Genomic DNA, 24317 nt, shown 5'->3' with positions numbered 1-24317 from the left:
GACCAGTCACAGAGAGAAGCCAGCAGGATGCTGGCAGAGTCTGACGGCCCTTCTGGGGATGGAGCTAAAGGGGCCTCCCCCAGTCAGGGGGTACTTGAGCTCAGCTGCAGTGGGCGACAAAATGGGGTCGACAGATAGGTGACAGAGAGCTTCAGAATACCTCACAGGGTTGGACAAGGGCTAGGGATGGGACGCAGGGACCCTCAGGGGCTCACGACAGTTACTGACCTAAGGAAGGGCCAAGGAGAGGGAAAGGTGAAGAGCTTGTGGGGAGGGACAGAGCAATTCAAAGGAGGGCACAGAAGAACTTCTTCTCCCAGAAGAGGTTCTCCAAAGTGGGCACAGGGGTGATGAGGGAATCCTCGCAGGAGTGGGCATCACAGTAAGCCATCAAGTCTGCTGCTGCCTTGAACACCTTTATCCGGCACAAGGTGGCTTCACTCTTAAGCTGTTCCACCATCTTGCGGGCTTGCTCAGTACTCATTGTGCTGTTCACAGGGGTCTCCGCTTTCATCCTGAGGCCACCGGCAGCGAGGGCCCTGTGGGGTAGTCAGTGGGGTGCACAAAACCTGCCTGAGATGGGTGCCCCACCTTGCAGGAAATTGCACCTGAAAGTATCTACTGCAGCAGCAGAAACAGCTGATACAAAGAAGGCCACTGGGGAGGGTCAGGGCACAGGTCCCTCGAGGGCTGGACCCAGTTCCTGCAGCTCAAGCACTCTAGGCTCTTTCCTATTTAGAAAGGTCTTCCCCATTTTAAGATTATTCTTTTAAGAATTTTTTCCTATGAATTCCACCAGCATTTTTATGGTGTCATTTCATACGTTTAAATCTTTGATCCATCTTGAATTAATTTTAATGCAAAGGCCAAATATATTGACTAACTTTTAAACTGTATAGCTATCCAGTTATTCCAGAACTATTTTTTTTAAGTTTATTTATTTATTTTGAGAGAGACAGATTCAGCATGAGACGGGGAGGGGCAGAGAGAGAGGGAGAATCCCAAGCAGGCTCCTCACTGTCACCGCAGAGCCCAACGAGGGTCTTGAACCTATGAACATGAGATCATGACCTGAGCAGAAACCAAGAAGTGGACCCCTAACTAACTGAGCCACCCAGGTGCCCCCGGAACTATTTTTTGAATGATCCATCTTGTGCCTATTGATTTTAAGTGGTGTCACCACTCCAATTTCACCAGACAAGTACATTTACAGTGTTGTGCAACCATCACCACTATCCATTTCAAGGATTTTTCATCATCTCAACCCATTAAACACTAATTCCCCATTCTTCCCTTCCCCCCAGCTCCTAATGACCTCTATTCTACTTTTCTATGTCTATGAATTTGTCTATGCTAGGTACCACATATAAATGGAATTACACAATATTTGCCCTTTTGTCTCTGGCTTATTTCATATAACAATGTTTTCAAAGTTTATCCATGTTACAACATGTATTAGAATTTCAGACTTTTTAAGGTTGCATAACAGTCAATTGCAGGTATATACCACATTTTGTTTATTCATTCAATCGTCCCTGGACATTTTGGGTTGTTTCCACCTTTTGGCTAGTATGAATAATTTTGCTACGAACATTGGTGTACAAGTACTTGTTTGAGTCTCTGCCTTCAATTCTTTGAGGTTTATACCCAGAAGTGGAATTTATTGCATCATATGGTAATTCTATGTTTAACTATTTGAAGAACCACCAAAAATTTCCCCAAAGTGCTGCACTGTTTTACATTCCCATCAGCAACGCTCAAGGGTTGCTATTTCTTCTCGACAACAACACATATTTTCCTTTTTTTCTTTTTCTTTTTTTTCCTTTTTTCTTTCTATTTATTTATTTATTTATTTATTTATTTATTTATTTATTTATTTATTTTGGTAGTAGGCTTCTTCCTAAAGAATGTGAGGTGTTATTTCATTGCAGTTTCAATTTGCATTTCCCTAATTAGCGACAATGAGCATCTTTTCGTGTGCTTATTGGCCATTTGTATATCCTCCTTGGAGAAATGTCGATTCAAGTCCATTGCCCATTTTTGAATCACATTGTGTGGAGTTTTTGTTGTTGAGTTGTATAAGTGCTTTATATACTTCGGATGTGAATCCTTTGTCGGATATATGATTTACAAATATTGTGTTTCATTCTATGAATTGTCTTTTCACTTGCACTCTTGAAAAGTATGCTGCTTTCACAGCCTTTGTGTACCTCAAAGTAACCTTGTAGCATGCATATTGACACTTTACAGCAAGAAAAATAAAATCCAAAGCTACCGTATCTTAGCACACTGCCTGACACCTAACAAGAGCTCAAAATTTTATGTTATTATTATTGTTGTTATTGCTGTTGTTGCCTCATAGATTATTATTATCTATGAAGAGCAACAGAAGCCGCTTCAAAAAGGCACGACACTCGTATTTCACCAAGCTCCAGGCGGCCCCGCGGACACCCCACCTCCCCAATGCTGTCTTTCTCAGCCCCTCCTCCAGCCCGGCCCCGCCCCCCAGGAGCCCAGAGGCACTTCCGCCCCGCCCACCAGGCTGACGCATGCGCCGTCGAGGTATTTGCGCGCCAGTTCCCCGAGCTGGGCGGCACACCCTGTTTCCGGCGCCCGGATGAGATTCCGCAAGGCCTGGCGCCTGGTAGTGATGTAAGCTCCGGTTGTCGTGCTGAGTCGGAAGTGGGAACCCTTCGGCCGCTAAGACTTCTGTCGTGTCGTCGCTGCTGGCCTTTCAGGCTCTGGTAAGAGAGGAAATAGCTTCAGGGGAGGGGGTCGTTGAGTCTGCGATGGGATATTTTTCTCCTAGTTGAATGCCGCTCCGGGCCTCTGCACTTTTGCCTCCAAATTCCTTCTCCTGTGCTTTCCTGACCCTTGACCCTCTCCTTCATGAACTTCGACTCTGTCTGATTTGGGAACCCTTTACAGTGCCCCCAGCTTCTGGCATCTCTCCCCTTCTTTGCCATTCCCTTCCAGGAAAAGGCCAGAATACTGGCCATGCATTATCTTTGACTTCCTTCCTCTGGAATGAGCGCCGAGTGGGTGGGTCTCCTTCCTTGCCGCGAATCCCTTATGGAACCTGGAAGGATGACATGTAAAGCGTAGACAGCAAATAGCCAGATACCAAAGAAGGTAATATTGAGCACGGGACGCAGTAATCAAGCCAGCTGAATACATATGGCAAGATGGTGACATTTTTTCAGCCACCTGATCAGTTCACTACTCAGAACTCTCCTGGCACTCTGCTTCGTTCTCCCTCAGTAAAAGGGTGTAGAAGACACTAATAAGATTGCGTAACCACAACTCGGGAGCTTATATTTGATGGGTCTTCTCTTTGGGATCAGTTTTTCACTCCCAGAACAAGGATGTGTTTAGTCTCACTGTTTTGGTCTCACATGGGAGTCCTCCTGAGATAAAATGGGACCCAGGAAAGAATGCTGTCGGCTTTTAGATCCTTCTAACTTGCTGAAATGTTGTTAGGATCTCTTGCCACATTATCAGGACCTGAAAGGATTTGGGCGTGGAACATATAGCAATGAAAACATTTTAATTCTTTTTTGGTTTAATGTATGTATTAGTCACCAGGACAGAGACCTTACTGAGTATGGTTTAGTAGAGCTTGATTTTGCCAATCCAGTTTTATGAAGTATTCTACATATTTCTGTTTAAAAGCATTACTAAGTCTGATGTTCAAACATTTGTGTGCTCACCTTTTTAAGAGCTGACATTGATCCTTAGGGATTAGCAGTACGGTTCATAAACAAAAGATTGAATGGAGGTGGGGATGAAAGGATTTTTGTAGGACTGGAAATAAGTAGCTATTATAGATGTAGACCCTTGCAGGGAGTATTATCTGAGTGAATTGTGTTTTTAAGTAGGAAATATTAAAAAGGAATCAAATCCGGGGCACCTGGGTGGCTCAGTCAGTTGAGCGTCCAACTGCTGCTCAGGTCATGATCTCAGTTCGTGGGTTCAAGCCCCACCTCGGGTTCTGTGCTGACAGCTCAGAGTCTGGAGCCTGCTTTGGATTCTGTGTCTTCCTCTCTGTCTGCCCCTGCCCTGCTTGTGTTCTCTCTGTCTCAAAAATAAATAAATAAACATTAAAAAAAAAAAAGGAATCAAATCCAAAAGCTCTTAAGGGTTGGTGGTGCCACCACCAACAGGATGGTGCTGTATCTCTGTATGGCAGTTGAAAACAGAAGATTATAAATAATCCGTGCCATTGAATATTAAAACAAAATATCAGGGTTCCATTTTATCAGATCTTTTGGAGTGGGTGATATCTAGGTGCTATTAACATTTGTGAGACCATTGATCATCTCCACAAAGACTCCCATCAAGTGATCATTCCTCCCTTTTCCTATGAAACTTTTCTGTAAGTGGTTACACAGTATTTGCCATTTGACTACGACAGTAGCTTGTGCACAGAGTTGAAGTTCATATGAAAAAGATGAACTTAGTGAGGACAGGCAAAAGCTTTTGTTCTTCAAAAAGACACATAGCGGAGATGACAAGAGATTTATTTCTGTCTGTACCCTACACATGCTGAGATACCAAAGAGCCACAAGTGTCTGGCCCGGAAGTTTGAGCTGCTACTGTGACCCAAGACACATAGCAAAGCCCTTGTAGGATCATGGGTGCTGCTATTGATTACAAGGTCAGGAGTAATTACATGTAAGGTTAAATCATTTAATAAATATGTATGTGGGATTTTGTGATGGTGATCTATAATGCCAGACGCGGAAGAAAAACTAATCAGACATGAAAATGTACTCAAATTGCTTCCTGTCTAGCAGGGTAGAAGATTTGCATTAGGAATACAGCATAGAAAGTTATAAATCCTATTAATATAGATAAAATGTAATGGGAAGCTAGCTTCTTTTTATAATATGAGAGTATAGTATTGAGAAGGGAGGAAATAATGCCATTTATTATCATAAACCCTGTTCATTTGTCTTGATAGTCTTAGGATCCTATCTTTTCATATGTTCTGTATTCCTAGCTTTCAACTTCCTTTCTACAAACATGGTGCAGATGATGCATCATCTCCTTTGTATTAAACTAAACTCTTCTCAATTGTGGGGGTTTTCTTTAATAAGATCCTATTTTTAAGTAATCTCTATACCCAATGTGGGGCTCAAACTTAGAACCCTGAGATCAGGAGTTGCATTCTCTACTGACGGAGCCAGCCTGGCACTCCTCAGTTGTGTGTGTAAAAACCCCTTGGAGGGGCACCTGGGTGATTCAGTCGGTTAAGCGTCCAACTTCGGCTCAGGTCATGATCTCACAGCTCATGAGTTCGAGCCCACTTCGGGCTCTGTGCTGACAGTTCAGAGCCTGGAGCCTGCTTCGGATTCTGTGCCTCCCTTTCCCTCTGCCCCTCCCAGCTCACGTTCTGTATGTCTCTCTCTCTCTCTCTCTCTCTCTCTCAAAAATAAACAGTAAAAAAAATTTTTTTTAACCCCTTTGAATTGGCTTTTATATATATTTGTGTATATATGTATATTATATATACATATTACACATATGTATATATTTGTATATATATTTTAAACCCCTTTGAATTGGCTTTTATATATATTTGTATATATATGTATGTTATATATACATATTACACATGTAATATTATATATTACACATTATATATTATATATTTACACACACACACACACACTGAAAGACTTTCCCTTTCCATCTCTCAACTCTTTTCCTATAGGTTACTTAGTTTTGGGCTAAGGCTTTTCTAGATGATGGAAAGATCACAATTCCAGGATTATATCATACCCCCTAACAATCCAAGCAGGAAAAAAGTTCCTTTTTCTGTACATTTCAGCCAAAGGCCTAAAGCTGGATGTTCATTGATTCTGATAGGCCTTGTTAGGGTCTTGTGCCCACCCCTCAGTCACTTTGGCCAGAAAACGCTGTACTCTTTTTGGCCAGGCCAGATTCATATGACCATTCCTAAAGCTAATGTGTGAGACCATCTTCTGAACACATGGGCTGGGAATGGGATGGATTCCCAAAGGAAGAATGTGGGGTGTCACGTTGAAAAAAGAGGATGATGTTTTGAAGACAGAAAATAACAAGAGGTCATTACACTTTTTGCATTCCTCTGGACTTTAGGGTACCTTAGGATAGAGGCAGAGTGGCGGTCAGCTAACAATAGACAATCAATGTCTTAACTTGAATTAGGGGTAACAGTTAAGCCTATGCAGTGGTTAAATGAGGGGAGAGTCCTCTCAAGGATTGTTGTGAATTCTAGCACTAAATGTGCTATCTTTATTTTTGATTGCTAAGCTTAACTAAACTATACGTAACAAAAAATAAAGTACATAGAGCAACATCTAACAGTTCAGTTCCTGGAGCATTAAAGCCCAGAACCATGCTGAGAGGAGTCTAGACTGCGTGCCTAAGTCATTACAGATAATTAGCCATTAGCTCTTATGTAGAAAACGGGACAGAGGAGCGTGAGGCAGCTGGCGGAGATGGCGCCGGATTGTCAAGTGTTAAAATCTCTCTTCCACCCAATAATAAGGGGAACTTTTCCAACTCACATTGGCTTTTGTTAATATGATTCTATAAGGAGTCTTACATCAGTAGATTAAAGATAGGCCAGGTTTTTTTTCTCCTTCTTTCATACCCCATCCCCACTCCTTTTGAGGCCTCTGTCCTCTTAGCAGTCAACATCCTTGTGGGCAGAATAGTCCTACCCTTTGTCTCTTCCCACCCTTTTCAGGGTTGTGTTTCTATGCCGTGGCCTTAAAATTTCAGAAAGGGGAGAAAGCCTTTCAGGGTGCTCTGCTCCTCCCACTGTGCCACTGAGTCCCCTTGGCGCTTGAATGAGGACCTGTAGTCAGAAGGGTGCAAATGCAGGCTCAGTCAGCTCCACTAAATACCTTCCAGGTATATATCTATTTCCTGTTACACATTAGGGACATGTGTGTGTCTGCGGGGGTATGAAAAAATCAGATCGTGAAAGTTAAATATAGAAATAAGCAAAGACCATTTCGTTTTTAGCGGAAGAAATATCAAATTAAGCCTAGGAGTAGAGATAAATTGCCTAATGCATACTGAAAACCCACAGCACGCTACTGATCAGGTTCCTGTCCTGGTTTGCCCTTCCATCTCCAGTGAAGGCTTCCTGTTTGTTTATTTGTAGCTGAGGAATTCCCGCTTCCAGCTCTAAGTCCTAGAAGCCTGAGCGAGCGCCATCTTACGTTCATGGTGAATGGGAACTCATTGGCTGGCCTAGAGATTTATGGGAAATGTGTAGCTATTGTCATATTATTTTTCACTCAGTGCCGCGTCACAATGAGTAGATGGGTTCCCTCGTTGACTTTAGTAATTCTTTCTACTTAACCTATTCTTTAAAGGCAAATAGAAATATGTCAACAGATAAATGTATTCCAGCTGAACATTTTTATTTTTAAAGCTTTCTGGTTTTAGCTGCCCCCAAATCAGGCCAACTTGTCCAGTCGGTGGCTTTGTAACCATTTTGCTAAAAACACCTTGCACCTTAGAACAGGAATGGAAAAGTGTCACCCAAAGCCTTTTAAACGTATTGTATTCGAGACGCGGGGAGAGACCTGACTGTGGCTATGTTACAGCTGTCCTGCCTGCCCCTCTGTGTCTGATACCTGTCCTCTCTGCAGCCCCTCCCCCTAGGTCTGGATGGAGGATACTTTAAAGTGAAATGACAGACCAGGAGAATAACAACAACATCTCAAGTAACCCCTTTGCTGCTCTTTTTGGCTCCCTGGCTGATGCCAAGCAGTTTGCAGCAATCCAAAAAGAGCAGCTGAAGCAGCAATCTGGTAAGTAGAGGGGCCAATAGCAGCAGATGAGATGACCTAGAATGGGGTCTTCCCGGATGAAGTCTTCTTTGGGTCCGTAATTGCAATTGGAATTGAGGTTTGGGGCAGAAGTCATTTTTTGTTTGTTTAGGGCATAAATTGGGGGTGGGGGGTGTTCATTTTTGTTATCTGTTTTGTTTTTGGGTCCTATCCTCCCCCTGCATGAAAAGAGACCAGTTAACAGGTGGTTCCGTAGTAACAGACGCCAGTCGTGATTCCAAAGCTGTCAAGTTGTTTCTTTTAAAAATCACCTAGTAAAAGATATTTAAAGAAATCTTTTTAACATAGGAAGCTGAGGTTGTAGGCATAGGTGTGGAAAGCACACTATATGCAGCTATAGAAAGCAGATGTGTAAAAGGAAGAATATTCTAAAAGCTTTTTGGCTTTTTGGTAGACAAATAAATGAAAGTTGTTCTTAAGCTCAATGCTTCAGAGTCCATCCCAAACAAAATACCTCTCCCATTTTGTAGAATGGCCACTTTCATAGCATACTGCTATTAGAACAGATTTCTAAGAAAACCTGCGTGTGAAAATAATAATAATAATAACAACAACAATAATATCTCACTAATCAGAAAAATGGTGTTCCTCATCTCGGACCAAAATTAAGGTCAAGGCTACCTTCCTCCTATGAGAAGACATATAGCCAAGAAGAATTGGGATGATATTTCTCAAAATTATTAGTCTTCTGAGGATATTCACAGTCTTTCAAGCCAAGTCGCTGTCCTTCTCTCTCCAAAAAGAATAATAGTTTTGTTTGGAAAGGAGAAATGTTTGTCTTTTCCCTTTATTTTATTTCAAAAGTGTTCATATGCATAGCTGACTTGTGGCCTTGCGCTCCAATCAGGACTGAATTAAAGGGAAGTAAGGGCAAGACGGATGAGTCGTAGACAGGGTGATGGATGAAGCTAGGGAGAAATCCATGTAACGCTGACTTTCTAACATGATAGAAGGAGGCAGCTCTGGGTCTCAGTCTCTGAAATCTCTTGCTGATGCCAGGATATAGGAGGAGAAAGCTTGAATTAGGAGACTGCAGGAGACAAAGGGCAGGTGAGGAATAGGAAAAATAAGGAAATGGGAAAATATGATTTATGAGTGTGTGGTTGAGGGGAATTCTGCTACATAGGTTCTTAGCTCCTGTCGCACTCGGGGTTCAGAGGAGAACTTAGCCATATAGGAGAGCAACAGAATGTTTGTCCTTCTGGCTGGCGGCAGACATCCCAACTGGCTGGAATTGGGAGGGTTGCAGGCACCAGCAGTGGGGACAGATCAGGCACATGCCCTTCTGTTACTGTTTTGGCTCCTCCTCATCTTCGTTTGTTTACACTGAGTTTGCCACCAGATCTAACCTGTTTTCTGCCACCACCTAGTGCTGTGCCAGAACCTTTGACCTCCTACGTTGAGCCTCACGTTGGCGAAACTCACCACCTGAAGCAACTCTTACATTCTGAGAATTTTGCCTGGACTTTCAGAATAATCACTGTGTCGGCAGAGAAAAACAGATGCGGGCTCGTGTGGCTTTTACTTTTTTTTTTTTTTTTCGCGTGGCTTTCAGCGAGCGGCACCACACTGCTTCTCCTTCGGCAGGAGTTCCTTTCTGAGGGGCACTCATTCAGGCTGCTTTAGAAAAATGTAAAGAGATCCAGTCAATAAGAAAATAGTGACAAATCAGAGGGGGAAAAAAAGATTTGAACAAGCAATTTATATACAATAATCAAATGATTTAAAGAATCCAGTCTTGGGGCGCCAAGGTGGCTCAGTCGGTTAAGCATCCAACTCCTGGTTTCAGCTCAGGTCATGATCTCACAGTTTGTGAGTTCAAGCCTTAAGCTGGGCTCCAAGCTGAGAGCACAGAGCCTGCTTGGGATTCTTTCTGTCCCCCCCCCCCCCCCCCCCCGCTTGCGCTTTCTCTCTCTCTCTCTCTCTCTCTCAAAATAAGTAAATAAACTTAAAAAAAAAATCCAGTCTCACTAAAATTAGAATACTACCCATTAAAAAAACAATTAGGTTAGGGGCACCTGAGTGGCTCAGTCGGTTGAGTGTCCAACCTTTGATTTCAGCTCGGGTCATGATCTTAATGGTTCGTGAGTTTGAGCCCCATGTCGGGCTCTGCACTGACAGCACAGAGCCTCCTTGAGATTCTCTGTCTTCCTCTCTCTCTGCCCTTCTGCTTGCTCTCTCTCTCTCACTCTCTCTCTTCAAAATGAGTAAACTTAAAAAAAATAATATTTAGGTTTTTACCTATGAAATTTGTGAAGTTTTTTGTTTTTTGTTTTTTGTTTTAATGTTTATTTTTCAGAGAAAGCAGTGGAGGGGCGAAGGGTGGGGAGACAGAGGATCTGAGGCAGGCTGTTTGCTGACAGCAGTGAGCCCAATGCAGGGCTTAAACTCATGAACCATGAGATCATGAGATCATGACCTGAGCCAAAGTCGGACCCTCAGCTGACTGAGCCACCCAGGCGCCCCTGAAATTTGTGATGGGCTTGTAAATGAGAGCAACCTTTCTGAGAATAATTTGGTAGTATATGTTAACTTTTAAATGTGCAAGCTCTTTAACTCAGCAATTCTGCTTCTACAAATTTACCTTACAGAAATACTCAGGTGTACAAAAAGAGTACTATTCGGTGCAGTAGTGTTTGAAATCATGAAAAGTTGGAAACAGCCCAAATGTTCATCACTTGAGAAGTAGCTACACAAATCAGAGTGTGTGCATACAATGCAATACAGTGAGCTATTGCAAAGAATGAGGTAGGCCTATAAATGACCTAACAGAGAAAGGTGTTGGTGCTGATTAAGTTTAAAAAGCAAGCTGAAAAGCAGTGTATATAGTATGATACCCCTTCCTCTTTTGTAACTGAAAATCCTAGCAATAAACATTAGCATCTCAGAATAGAAAAAAATATCTGGAATGCTTTGCTATTAATAGATTATTAAAACATATGTGTTCTCTTAAAATCAGGAAAAAGCGTGTCTTTGAAATAATTAAAGGCATGTTGATCTATTAGGTAAATCTTCGTTCGCTAGGATTCTGTAGGGAACATAGTTGCCATTTTTCCTAATAGGGAGTGCAATCAATTAATGAATAGAAAGAATAAAACTTTTGATGTGTAAAATGTGGTAGGATTTCAGCCAGGGATTTCAGAATCCTATACTTAAGACGTTGCCTGATGCAGCTCAGTAGCTAAAAACACACAAATAATCCAATTAAAAAATGGGCAGAAGGTCTGTACAGACATTTTCCCAAGGAAGACATGCAGATGACCAACAAGTACATGAAAAGGTGCTCAGCATTACTCATCGTCAAAGAAATGCAAATCAAAACCACAGGGAGGTATCACTTCACACCTGTTAAAGTGGCTGTAATCAAAAAACAAAAAATAACAAGTTGGTGAGGATGTGGAGGACAGGGAACCCTTGTGCGCTGTCGGTGGGAATGTAAATTGGTGCAGCCACTATGGAAAAACAGTACAGAGGTTCCTCAAAAAATTAAAAATAGAACTACCATATGATCCAGCAACTCCACTTCTGGAGATTTCTCCAAAGGAAATGAAAACACTAACTTAAAAAGATACATGCACCCCCATGTTCATTGCAGCATTGCTTACAATGGCCAAGACATGGAAATATCCTGTGTCCATTGATGAATGTGTGGATAAAGAAGATATGATACACACATACACACACACACACACGTTTGTTGCCACTTGCAACAACATGGACAAACCTTGAGGGCATTGTGTAAAGTGAAATAAGTCAGACGGTAAAAGACAAATACAAACAAACAGATGTTCTCAGTTATATGTGAAATCTAAAAAAAGGAGAGAAAGCTCTCAGATAAACAGATTGGTGGTTGCCCACGGTGGGTACAGGGGATCAAAAGGTACAAACATCAGTTAGAAATAAGTCCTGGGGGTGTAATGAACAGCATGGTGACTGTGGCTCCTAATACTGTATTGCATATTTGCAAGTTACTAAGAGAGTACATCTTAAAGATTCTTGACACAAGAGAAAATAGTTTTTTTTAATTATATGGTGACAGATGTTAACTAGACTTACTGTGGTGATCATTTAGCGATATATACATACATCAAATCATTATGTTGTGTGCCTGAAACTAATATAATGTTGCATGTCATTTCTATCTCAAGTTTTTAAAAAAGATGGTGCCTGACTTGAGATGTTTACTAATTAGATGATTAACTTGTTTCACATCCGAAATTGTCTTCCTCTTGGTTACTTTTATCATTTTTGATAGGATACTTGGTTCCCTCCTACAGAGAGGAGTTTAACTGTTAATGGCTTACATTTTCTGGCAGATGAACTCCCAGCTACCCCAGATGACTCGGATAATAGTGTGTCAGAAAGCCTGGATGAATTTGATTACTCTGTGGCTGAGATTAGCCGCTCATTCCGTTCACAGCAGGAAATATGTGAGCAACTCAACATCAATCACATGATCCAAAGGATCTTCCTCATTACTCTGGATAACAGTGAGTTACAGGGGCACCTGGGTGGCTCAGTTGGTTAAATGTCCAACTCTTGATTTCAGCTCACGTCACGATCTCCTGGCTGTGAGATGGAGACCCCTGTCGCGCCCCCCACCCCACCCCATGCCACATACACACACACACACACACACACACACACACACACACACACACACACACGCTGGGCATGGAGCCTGCTTAAGATTCTCTCTCCCTCTCCCTCTGCCCCTCCCCCGTGCACACATGCCCTCTCAAAAGACAAACAAACAAACAATGGATTACAGACTTGCAGCCAGTTTTCATAACTCTGCCCTTCCTGCTTGGGCTGGCAACTTGCTCTTAGAAATCTATTGTATCTGGTGTTTAAACAAATCCGCTATACTCCCTGGAACACAAGATTGATATTTCAGTGAAGCTTCTGATGTGACCTAAAAATAGTATTTAGACACAGGTGCAGCTTTCATTATCCTTTTGGTACTGACTGGGCCATGTAGCTTCTTGTCTTCACTACCTTGAAAGGGAAGTGGGAATGGCAGCCAAACCCTTTTTCTTTTCCGAGGTGACCTAAACATTTAGATGGAAACCTCAAGAGGTGTCGGTGTTTTCCTTCTGTGTCCTCTCTATAGTTAAACCCCAAGATTGGTGCCAGTGTCTGGGATGTATTCTTTAAATGTCATGATGTTAGGTTTATAACCGAGCCCATGCTTTTGGACTCTTTAAAAAGATTTAAATCTTTAGCTACTATTTTGTGTGTCAAGATTATTCTGATATTACCGGAGCTCTACTTGGAGTTGAAAAGAAATGCTGTCAAAATCAGCTGTCCATATAAGACAGAAGCGTTATCCTTAACCTACCAGATTAAAACCATTTCCCAGGTGACCCAAGCTTGAAAAGTGGGAATGGCATCCCCAGCCGTTGTGTGTATTTGGAAGAAATGGCGGTAGACCTGGAAGATCAAGACTGGCTTGATATGAACAATGTTGAGCAGGTACCATTCTTATTTTTTTTCTTATGCCTTCAGCAAAAATTGGCCACTTTTCTGCAACCATGACTTTGCTTAGCTCCATCTCTTAACTTTGTTTGTGGTGTGCCTCTTTTGCAATCTTCTCATTTACCAGGGCCACATATCCAGATATACCCTTTCTTTAAGGCCCAGTTAAAATGCCATCTTATTTATGAAGCCTTGCCAAGTAGGAGTTGTTATTCTCTCCTCTGAATTCCTGGAGTAATCTATCTATGCCTCTCTGATGGGAATTGTCACCTTCTGTCACATGTAGTGGCTTTTTTATGTACCTGTCTTATCTTCCCTATCAGATCTTTAACTTCTCGAGGGCAGGGCCCATGCCTTTCTTCTTCATATCGTTTGCAAAATCAAACAGTGTGTTTTGCCTTATAAGTGCCTAATGAACATTAAAGGAATAAGAGTTTGCTAGGGAAGATACTCCACAACTTGTAGTTTAACCTTCTGTGTTTAAATTATCTTTATGTAAGTCTGAATGAGGCCAGCAATCACACAGAGAAGTAGATTGCGTATATAAGTTGAATCGTTAATTCTCCACACCATTCGACAAATCTGTTTTCGTGCTTACTCTGTGCCAGGCTTATACTAGACAGACACTTGAACTCTGTTTAGGATAACTGTACGGTTGCTCCTTGAACAACATGGGAGTTAGGGGCAGTTGAAAATTTGCATGTAACTCATGACTCCAAAAACTTAACTAGAAGCCTACTGTTGACCAGAAGCCTCACCGATAACAAACAAAGTCAGTTAGGGAAAAGAAAATATTACAAAGAAAATCATAAGCAAGAGAAAAAAATACATTTATGATAGCATTCTGTATTTATTAAAAAAAATCCACGTCAAACCCATATTGTTCAAAGATCAACGGCATAGAGGTGCTAGGTGGCTCAGTCAGTTGAGCATCTGACTTCAGCTCAGGTCACAATCTCACGGTTGGTGGGATCGAGCCCCGCATTAGGCTCTGCGCTGACAGCTCAGAGCCTGGAGCCTGCTTCAGATTCTGTGTCTCCCTCTATCTCTGCCCCTCCCCCACTCACACTCTGTCTCCATCTCTTAAAAATAAATGTTAAAAAAAATTTTTTTTTAAAACAAAGATCAATAGCATATACAGTTATATTTACATATATAATACTTTCTAAAGTAGTAAGTGGGGTCCTTTATTCCCCCTTCACTCTACATCCTGTGATTCTCACAATAACCTGTGTCCAGATTACCTTTTCATATTGATGTTTTAAGATGAATTCTGCAGTTGCTTAGTGTTTTGTTTATATGTTTTTCTTAAAGGCTGTCTTCGCTCGCTTATTACTTCAGGATCCAGGCAACCACTTGATTAACATGACTTCTTCCACAACATTGAATCTCTCTGCTGATCGAGATGCAGGGGAGAGGCACATTTTTTGTTACCTTTATTCCTGCTTCCAAAGAGCTAAGGAAGAGGTAAAGGAATACTCGCTATTGAGAACTGTGTGGTCATCTTGGGTTTGACTTCAATATGTAAGCCAGAGAGTTGGATCACTGGCTTTTTATGTCAGTTTATATACATCATATTATATCTGGAACTAGATATTACAGGCACTATTTGATGTCTAAAACTTTAGTCTCTCCTTTCTGTGGCTTGGGGTCTACTCCTTTCCCTAATTAACCAGTATCCCCTGTTCTCTTTACAAACCTCTTAAAAAATCATACTGTTGGGAGCACCTGGGTGGTTCAGTTGGTTAAGTGTCTGACTTCAGTGCAGGTCATGATCTCACAGTCCGTGAGGTCATCCCCCATGTTGGGCTCTATGCTGACAGCTGAGAGCCTGGACCCTGCTTCAGATTCTTGTGTCTCCCTCTTTCTCTCTCTCTCTCTCTCTCTCTCTCTCTCTCTCTCTCTCTCTCTCTCCCTCTCTCTCCCCCTCTCTCCCTCTCCCTCTCCCTCTCTCCCCCTCTGCCCCTTCCCCACTCATACTCTCTCTCTCAAAAATAAAACATTAAAAAAATCACATCCTTGAAGCACATAGGTGGCTCAGTCAGTTGAATGACTGACTCTTGATTTCAGCTCAGGTCATGATCTCACAGTCGTGGGATCAAGCCTCGCATTGGGCTCTGTACTGGGTGTGGATCCTGCTTGGGATTCTCTCTCTCCATCTCCCCCTGCCCCTACCCCTACCCCACTCATGCTTTCTCTCTGTCTCTCTCAAAATAAATAAACCTAAAATTTTAAAAAAGCATGCCTTTAGGGTCACCTGGGTGGCTCAGTCAGTTAAGCGTCCGACTTCAGCTTAGGTCATGATCTCACGGTTCGTGGGTTCAAGCCCCACGTCGGGCTCTGTGCTGACAGCTCAGAGCCTGGATCTTGCTTTGGATTCTGTGTCTCCCTCTCTCTCTGCCCTTCCTCATCCACGTTCTGTCTGCGTCTCTTAAGAATGAATAAACGTTTAAAAATTTCAAAAAAAAAAAGCATACCTTTAGAAAAGGTCTGGGGGAAAATAAAAGGTCTAATAAATTCATTTCCACCAAAGTATAAATAATAGAGTAGTCTAAGCTTGGTCACTTCTAGGATTAGAATCCTAGCAGGTAGGTGATTCCTTAAACCAAAGGATGAACTCTCCTGAATTTTCAAGCATCCACGGGACAGCAGTATTGTTTGGGAATACATTGTCTTTTTCATTCTATTTGTTGTGTCTTCCTTTGTTCAAGTCATAGAGCTAGACTCTCCCCTCTCTTCTTCATTCTGTTTCCAGATTACCAAAGTTCCAGAGAACCTGCTCCCCTTTGCAGTACAGTGCAGGAACCTCACTGTGTCCAATACCCGAACAGTTCTCCTCACCCCAGAGATCTATGTTGACCAAAACATCCATGAGCAACTGGTAGATTTGATGTTGGAAGCCATCCAAGGAGCCCGTGAGTACATAAGCAAGATTTGTGCATTTCTGCATTCTGACTTCACAATTTAAAATTCCTCTAATTGCTTTAGAAAGCCTCAGAGCCACTACGGTGCCAGAAGAGAGCTCATAACTTGACCTTTGGGGTTCAATACCAGTGGAATTATCAGAAGTATGAGAAAAGTAGAGATCCATTGTGTAAAAGCATGTAAAAATTGCTGTGCACTTCTGCTCTCATTTGTCATCTGTTAGATTTTGAAGATGTAACTGAGTTTCTGGAAGAGGTCATTGAAGCCTTGATATTGGATGAGGAAGTTCGAACATTTCCAGAAGTCATGATTCCAGTGTTTGATATTTTATTGAGCCGAATAAAAGACCTAGAACTCTGTCAGATCCTGTTTTATGCATATCTGGATATTCTTCTCTATTTCACTAGGCAGAAAGATATGGCAAAGGTAAGTCTGAAAAGTGGTATGTATTCATTTGAGCTGGACGTTTACTACTTTATGCATCCCTATCGTGAGGGCATTCAAATATTCCCTATCAAATAAAAGAAAGATACACTGGCCGTTGTATAGACTTAACTCTTTGAGACCCTCTCATCTCACCACCTTTATCTCCTCATACAGATAAATAAGGACTTGTTTTCTTTTATAGGTTTTTGTTGAATACATTCAGCCCAAGGACCCTAGCAATGGGCAGATGTACCAGAAGACCTTGCTGGGAGTAATCCTCAATGTCTCCTGCTTACTAAAGACTCCGGGTGTAGTAGAAAATCATGGCTACTTCCTGAATCCATCTCGTTCCAGTCCCCAGGAGATCAAAGTGCAAGAGGCCAACATCCATCAGGTGGAACTGTTTACCACTGTATCCCAGTGCCCTGATCTTAGATTAAGTCGAGTTTCCTCGGGAAGCAGATGCAGATAAGGCTGCTTGAGCCTCTTTGGGAAAGCAGATTGATCTGCTTGGCTTTCTACTGTAATCATGTAAAGAAATTGTCCTCTTTTTAGCATGGGTGAAGGAAGAGGAGAAATCTGTGTGCGGTTTAAGAGTAAGCTGCTGCTCTTCTGTGGCACAGCACTTCCTCTCATTGTTGCCTTCATTGTTGTCACTAAGCTCTTTTTTTTATTTTATTTATTTTTGAGAGAGACAGAGAGACAGAGACAGAGCATGGGTGGAGGGAAGGGCAGAGAGGGAGATACAGAATCCAAAGCAGGCTCCAGGCTCCAAGCTGTCAACACAGAGCCTGATGCAGGGCTCAGACCCACAAACCGCGAGATCATGACCCGAGCCGAAGTCGGACGTTTAACCGACTGAGCCACCCAGGTGCCCCACCACTAAGCTATTTCTTCCAACCTTAGCTCCTAAAATCTTGGGCTGAACTCCAGCTTATAAACCATTTTTTTCCCTTTCTTTCCTTCCACATGGCTTCTTAGTGTAATTTATAGTAGAAGTCTGGCCAACATGAGGCAGTAAATGGTTGAGTCAGGGGTGGTTTAAATCCCCCATCATCGCACTCTAAGGCATGGATTGACAAATTACTGCAGTGGCCAGATCCGACCTGCTACCTGTTTTAGTAAATAGTTCTATTGAACATCGCTATGCCCATTCATAAATGTATTTGTGGCTTGATTTCATGCCACAGTGGTAGGGTCCAATAGTTGCCACACCTACCACATAGCTTGCAAAGCCGAAAATATTTATCACCTGGCCCTTTGCAGACAAAGTTTACTGACCCCTACTCTAAAGCTACATGAATGCGATGTGCGGTTTGGCAGCTCCTCAGGGAATCTCTCATAAGTGCCCGCAATTTTTTTTTTTTTTTTTTTAATCAGAACTAGGGCATAAAGCACAGGGAGAGTGAGGGAAAAGATTAGGATTAGGTTATTTTTGGAAATTGCCAGGGGCTAAGGTTTGGGAGTAACAAATACGAGGATTGTGAAAGTGGAATGTTCTGTGGTTGTGTTTTCTGGTTAAACAGTTCATGGCTCAGTTCCATGAAAAGATCTACCAGATGCTGAAGAACTTACTCCAGCTCTCTCCAGAAACCAAACACTGTATCTTGGCCTGGCTTGGAAACTGTTTGCACGCAAATGCAGGCCGCACCAAGATTTGGGCCAATCAGATGCCAGAAATCTTCTTCCAAATGTATGCCTCGGATGCCTTCTTTCTGAATCTGGGTGCTGCTCTCCTGAAGCTGTGCCAGCCATTTTGCAAACCCAGATCCTCTCGGCTCCTCACCTTTAATCCCACCTACTGTGCCCTGAAGGAGTTGAATGATGAAGAACGAAAAATTAAAAATGTACACATGAGAGGTAGGGGAGCACTGGGCTTTTCAAGACTGTGTGTGTGTGTGTGTGTGTGTGTGTGTGTGTGTGTGTGTGTGTAACATCTAAGGCGTTCACTTTTATCCTTTTTCACAAAGGTGCTTCTTTCTCAAGATGAGGCAGAAAGAAGAGCTGGTATAACTAAGATGTTTAAAAAAACTGGTAGCTTTTAGATGTTGTGCCTTAGTGACACCCTTCTGAATTTAGCAGCCTTGGGTATTGATTGATTCATTCTTTCTAAAAATAAAGAAAGCACAATCCCTGTTTTGTGTTTTGACCCAAAGTCTCCAGAAGAAGGCAGATAATATTAACAGATGATCATAATATGGTGTAGGGCTTAACTATGGGAGCACAGAGGAAGGAGTGAATAGTAAATTCCACAGAAGGTGGAAGCCTTCGTGGCCGAGTCTGGAAAGATGAGTTGGGTTTAAAGTATGAAGGTACAAAGCTATGAAAGGCCTGGCTGGGGAATAGTGGGAAAGCTCGGTGGGTCTAGAACAGGGGGGAAAGGCATTCGGGGCAGGGATATGGGAATTGGCAGGAAATGAGACGAGGGCGGGAGAATATTGGGGCCGGTTTGGAGAAAACAATGCAGAGAAATCAAAATATAAGTCATTCAAAATGAATCACTCTTTAAAAAGAAAGAAAAGGGGCGCCTGGGTGGCGCAGTCGGTTAAGCGTCCGACTTCAGCCAGGTCACGATCTCGCGGTCCGTGAGTTCAAGCCCCGCGTCGGGCTCTGGGCTGATGGCTCGGAGCCTGGAGCCTGTTTCCGATTCTGTGTCTCCCTCTCTCTCTGCCCCTCCCCCGTTCATGCTCTGTCTCTCTCTGTCCCAAAAATAAATAAACGTTGAAAAAAAAAAAAAAATTTAAAAAGAAAGAAAAAACGAATCACTCCTAATTTTGGCGTATTCTCTCTCAGTTTTGTGACTCTTCTAATTATAAAAGCGATACCTGCTCAAAAGCAAGTAATCTTAAATACAGAAAAGCACAAATATATACAGATGATCCACTGTCTATCACTGGGAAAAACTCCAGTGTTTTCTATGTTTGTTTTTTAAAAGAAATTACTAACAAAAACAACAAAAACAAAACAAAAAAAAATTTTTTTTTTTTTTTTTAAACCCTCACTGATAGCGGTATGGAAGTTGAGCTAGAGGAAGGGGACACTGGAGACCCCAGACAGAAGTCCGTGCCGAGTCATTTACTGTTCCTTTTACCCTCTTTGAGGTTTGGACAAAGAAACTTGTTTGATCCCAGCTGTGCAGGAGCCAAAGTTTCCCCAGAACTACAACCTTGTGACGGAGAACCTTGTCCTGACAGAGTACACCTTGTACTTGGGATTTCACAGGTAACTGTTCTGATATGATTAAGAAAGAACTGTTTCGTGGCGTTGATAACCAGGAGGTTGAAAGTGAGTCTCCCTTTAGTCTGCACGCTCCCATTAGGATCTCATAGGAATGGGGTTTGTACGCGTTTGTGTGTACATGAGTTGGCTTTATCCAAATAACCTGAATTTACTTTTCATTCTTGACCTGCTACACTTCTCAAAAAGTAAAAACGCACTACTATTTTTCTCTAAACTTGAAATTTTGTAAATCGCTGTCTTCCTGTTGTGATCTGTGATAGTGGAATTGTTTTCTTTTAACTTTCCACTTCCTGCTCTTGAATTTTCATGACTTACCACTCCTGATGGAAAAAAGACAAAGCTCTACTCTCTGATACAGGGACAAAATTGACAAAATTAAAGATGTTTGTATGGGATTCCAGTAAGATGAGTAGGACCACAAAAGATCAAAGATCAAAAGGATTCTAGAAGTGGGAACATTTAAGAACTGGAATGTCTGACTTCCAAAAATGGTTCTGGTTCTGGCTGGCCACAAGCCATTCTCTGATTTTCACCCCTCTGGTTTAACTGATTGTGAGTGCAAGTATAACTAAGGGAAGAAAGATGATACAGTCGGTAGGAAGAGGTCCTGAGGATAGCAGTTTTTAATGTCTTTTCAGGATACTTACATGGGCACAGAGCATGTTTTAAACCTCAGCAAATTTCTAGAAAAATGAGATTATATCTTTATCAGATAGTTTTTCTGTCCCTATCATTGACGTTTTATTTTTTTATTTATTTTTTTTTTTTTTAATTTTTTCTTTTAACATTTATTTATTTTGGGGACAGAGAGAGACAGGGCATGAACGGGGGAGGGTCAGAGAGAGAGGGAGACACAGAATCGGAAACAGGCTCCAGGCTCTGAGCCGTCAGCCCAGAGCCCGACGCGGGGCTCGAACTCACGGACCGCGAGATCGTGACCTGGCTGAAGTCGGACGCTTAACCGACTGCGCCACCCAGGCGCCCCTCATTGACGTTTTAAATGAGGTACTGGATAACAGTGCAGCTTGTGTTCAGCCTGTTCAATCACCTAGCTTCAGACCCAGGAATGAATGTCATCTGGTTTCCCCCATATTGGCTAGCTAACCCTAGACGCTATCTGTAGGACCAAAGAAGATGGCTTTGGACTGTACCCATAGAGACAGCTATCCATAACATTGAATTATGGGGCTTCCTTTCATTAGAGAACATTTGGCTGACCCTTTGTGAAGAACAATTTTATGTCGAACAGTAGAGGTGTGGAAGCTGTTCTCAGGTTGCATCCCAGGTGGCTGCCGGTTTATATGTGGTCGTTACTAATCTAGAGGCCTCTTTCACCAGCTTTAGTTCTCAACTAACCGTAGAAAGACTGTCCATATAACCACATCCAAGTAGAATCATTGCAACGGTACAGTGGCGAAGAATCCTGCTAGGCCTTTCGTACTTGGTCTCATAGTCATTTTACGTGATAACAGCCCCTTCTACTCCCTGTCCGGCCAAGCTGCTGTTCTTTGGACGGTGCATTTCAGCTGAAGTGTGCTATTTGTAATTAGCGTCACTTATGTCAAATACCGGGTAACATTTTCCCGACGCTATGACCCCTGCCCTGTCAGCGATTTTTGTGAGTGCCTTTTGTGTCATCACGATTGCAGCGCCCTATATCCTAAAAGAGAATACTAGAATAAGTAAATGAGGACTTGTTTTTCCAACAGTCTGTACTCAGCTGTCCTATATGAGGCTCCTGACCCGGTGTCTTCTGCTTTCTTGGGGGCAGGTTGCATGATCAGATGGTAAAAATCAACCAAAATCTGCATCGGCTGCAGGTTGCCTGGCGGGATGCTCAGCAGAGTTCTAGCCCTGCTGCTGACAGCCTTCGTGAGCAGTTTGAACGACTGATGACCATCTATCTTTCTACCAAGACTGCCATGACCGAGCCACAGATGCTACAAAATTGTCTGAATTTGCAGGTGTCCATGGCTGTTCTACTCGTTCAACTGGCCATAGGCAATGAGGGCTCACAGCCAATAGAGCTAACTTTCCCTTTGCCAGATGGCTACAGCTCTTTGGCTTATGTGCCAGGTAAGCAGGCTCTCCCTCGGGAACTGCCTATTTATAACTGTCTGAGTTTAACTGGGTCACTTCAGAAGTTTAATCCTCAAAATACCCTTTCCACTGTTTTTGGAGAAACAAATATGTAGCTACTATCTACTGGTCGAAGTATGGGAGAACTAACAGCTTTTTCCTCAGCCGTGTGTCCCCACTTCTTTGTGTATTAGAAAATAATCTTCAAAGGATTAAGTGCAGCCAGGGTTTTCAGAGCTGTTTAGTCTTAGCATTCATGTTGTTTTTGTTGTTCAGCATACAAATTTATCTGCATGCCTCGCCCAGTGCTATTCTTCAGAGGGAAAAAAAAATCACCTCCTGTTGGTTAACCCACAAGGGAGGTTTGTTGGTGTGGAGTTGGCCAATATTGTCCATGAAGATCAGGTTATGTGTTGTTGATCGCTGTATCGGTTATCTGTTGCTGAGTAACCAATCACCCTAAAACGTAGCACCTTAAAACAAACATTATCTCACACAGTTTTCTGAGGATCAGGAATCCAGGAGTGGCTTGGCCTCATGGTTCTGCCTCTGGGTCTTTTAGGAGGTTGCAGCCAAGCTGTCAGTCAGGGCCACAGGAATATGAGGACTCGACCAGGACTGGAGGATCTGCTTACAAGCCTGGTCATGTGGTTGTTGGCAAACCCTGATTGCCTCCTTTCCAGGTCACACGGATCTCTCCTGAGTACTGTTCGTAATATGGCAGCTGGCTTTCTCCAGAGCTAGTGACCAAAATGGAAGCTATAGGCTTTTATAACCTAACCATAGAAATGATACACCATTGCTTCTGTATGCTTCTACCCTAGAAGAGTGTAGGAGGGGACACACATGGGCATGAATGCCAGGAAGCAAATACAATTGGAGGACCATCCTGGAGACTGATGACTATAGTCATCTAATCTAATGTATTCATCTTTATTAAAGATCGTGGGGGCGCCTAGGTGGCTCAGTCGGTTGAGTGTCCGACTTCAGCTTAGGTCATGATCTCACGGCTTGGCTCTTGAGTTCGAGCCCCGCATTGGGTTCTCTGCTGTCGGCATAGAGCCCACTTCATATCCTCTGTCCCCCTCTCTCTGTCCTTCCCCAGCTTGTTCGTTTTCTCTAAATAAATAAATAAATAAATAAATAAGCTTAAATAAATAAATAAAAGGTTATTTAATGCACAGTTAACCTTGAGTATGGAAAAGAATGTAAATCAGTGTAATTTCTTAAATTGCACTGGTGGGTTTAACAGTATTTTGTGTCTCTGCTATTCTCATATTTACTAGGATAGAAATAAAAATTGACTTAGATTTAAAGGAGATTCTACACTTATGAACTGGTCACCATTCCTAGCATCTACAAAACATTTGGGATTTTTTAACCTTTACTGGGTAGAGCAAAAGGAAGGAATTTCAGTATTGCTTAGTACAGAAGTTAGGTGTTTCACTAATTACATTGAGTATTTTCTCTTTCAGAATTTTTTGCAGATAACTTGGGTGACTTCCTCATTTTTCTCCGCCGCTTTGCTGATGACATCTTGGAGACGTCAGCAGATTCCCTGGAACATGTCCTCCACTTTATCACCATTTTCACTGGAAGCATAGAAAGGTGAAAGGCTGAGAGCTTGGCTCTTACACTGTTTAGAGGTGCACAACCAAGCAACGCACACGCCTGAATCATAAGGGGTTGCCTTCAGAAGTTGTGTTAGCATTAATGAATCACGTGGCCATCCTTATGGGTAGCCCACAAATCCCACCCTTGAGAGGCACAATAAGCAAAGGACTTCGCCCACAGAGAATTTGAACCTGCATGTAAGATACCTGATGGGAGTTCCACTGCTAGTCCCTGGTTAAAATAGTTCCCTTAATGCCAGAAACCTTACCAGCGGCAGGCAGCTTCTAATGAGCTAATAATTGTATGCTAACAAAGTTTACCCTTGAAATTCTGAGTTGCATGGGTAGTAAACATACGTAGATGCTTTCTGATCTCATCTTTTCATTCATAGCTTCTGGTCCTCTTTCTCAAAGAAAGATGCTCACTGACCTGTAGAGTTGCTTCTGTGGGTTTTTTGTTTTTTGTTTTGTTTTGTTTTGGTATCTAGGCCAAAGGAAGCTGTGTACATAAGTGAAGATTTCTACACAAAGAAAATGATGCATAGTCCCCTGAGCCACATCAGTGAGAAGTAGGTAGAAGCCAGTCCTTTGCTGATCTGAGCAGACCTAATGAAAAATCCCGAGTCAACAGGTGTTTATTAGGTACATGTGGGGTGCGTTATATAACAGTAACCTAGAATAACTGCATCCCGGACCTTTTTCT

The 24317-nt window shown here is 42.4% G+C and overlaps 1 protein-coding gene and 1 pseudogene across 3 annotated transcripts in view; one reads left to right on the top strand and one right to left on the bottom strand.

Moving 5' to 3' along the window:
- Positions 1-54: 54 nt before the first annotated feature.
- On the bottom strand, positions 55-595 carry LOC112866017 (guanine nucleotide-binding protein G(I)/G(S)/G(O) subunit gamma-3 pseudogene; annotated as a pseudogene).
- A 1992-nt stretch (positions 596-2587) lies between these two features.
- Positions 2588-24317, top strand: part of UBE4A (ubiquitination factor E4A) — a 35819-nt gene continuing 14089 nt past the window's right edge. For 2 of the 3 annotated variants that reach the window (XM_025928306.2, XM_086678985.1), the window contains exons 1-12: positions 2588-2744; positions 7653-7814; positions 12170-12343; positions 13216-13328; positions 14646-14798; positions 16087-16246; positions 16480-16682; positions 16885-17076; positions 18209-18542; positions 19784-19904; positions 21694-21998; positions 23477-23609. In XM_025928306.2, coding sequence (XP_025784091.1) covers positions 7694-7814; positions 12170-12343; positions 13216-13328; positions 14646-14798; positions 16087-16246; positions 16480-16682; positions 16885-17076; positions 18209-18542; positions 19784-19904; positions 21694-21998; positions 23477-23609 — 2009 coding nt within the window. In that variant the 5' untranslated portion in view covers positions 2588-2744; positions 7653-7693. Of the gene's footprint in view, positions 2745-7652; positions 7815-12169; positions 12344-13215; positions 13329-14645; positions 14799-16086; positions 16247-16479; positions 16683-16884; positions 17077-18208; positions 18543-19783; positions 19905-21693; positions 21999-23476; positions 23610-24102; positions 24184-24317 lie in introns of all 3 variants that reach the window. The other variant, XM_086678986.1, reaches the window with a different exon arrangement.

This window comes from Puma concolor, chromosome D1 (assembly GCF_028749965.1).
Source record: "Puma concolor isolate L17-30 chromosome D1, mPumCon1.1.hap2, whole genome shotgun sequence".
Classification (NCBI taxonomy): Eukaryota; Metazoa; Chordata; class Mammalia; order Carnivora; family Felidae; genus Puma; species Puma concolor.
This window is presented reverse-complemented; position numbering and strand designations above follow the sequence as displayed.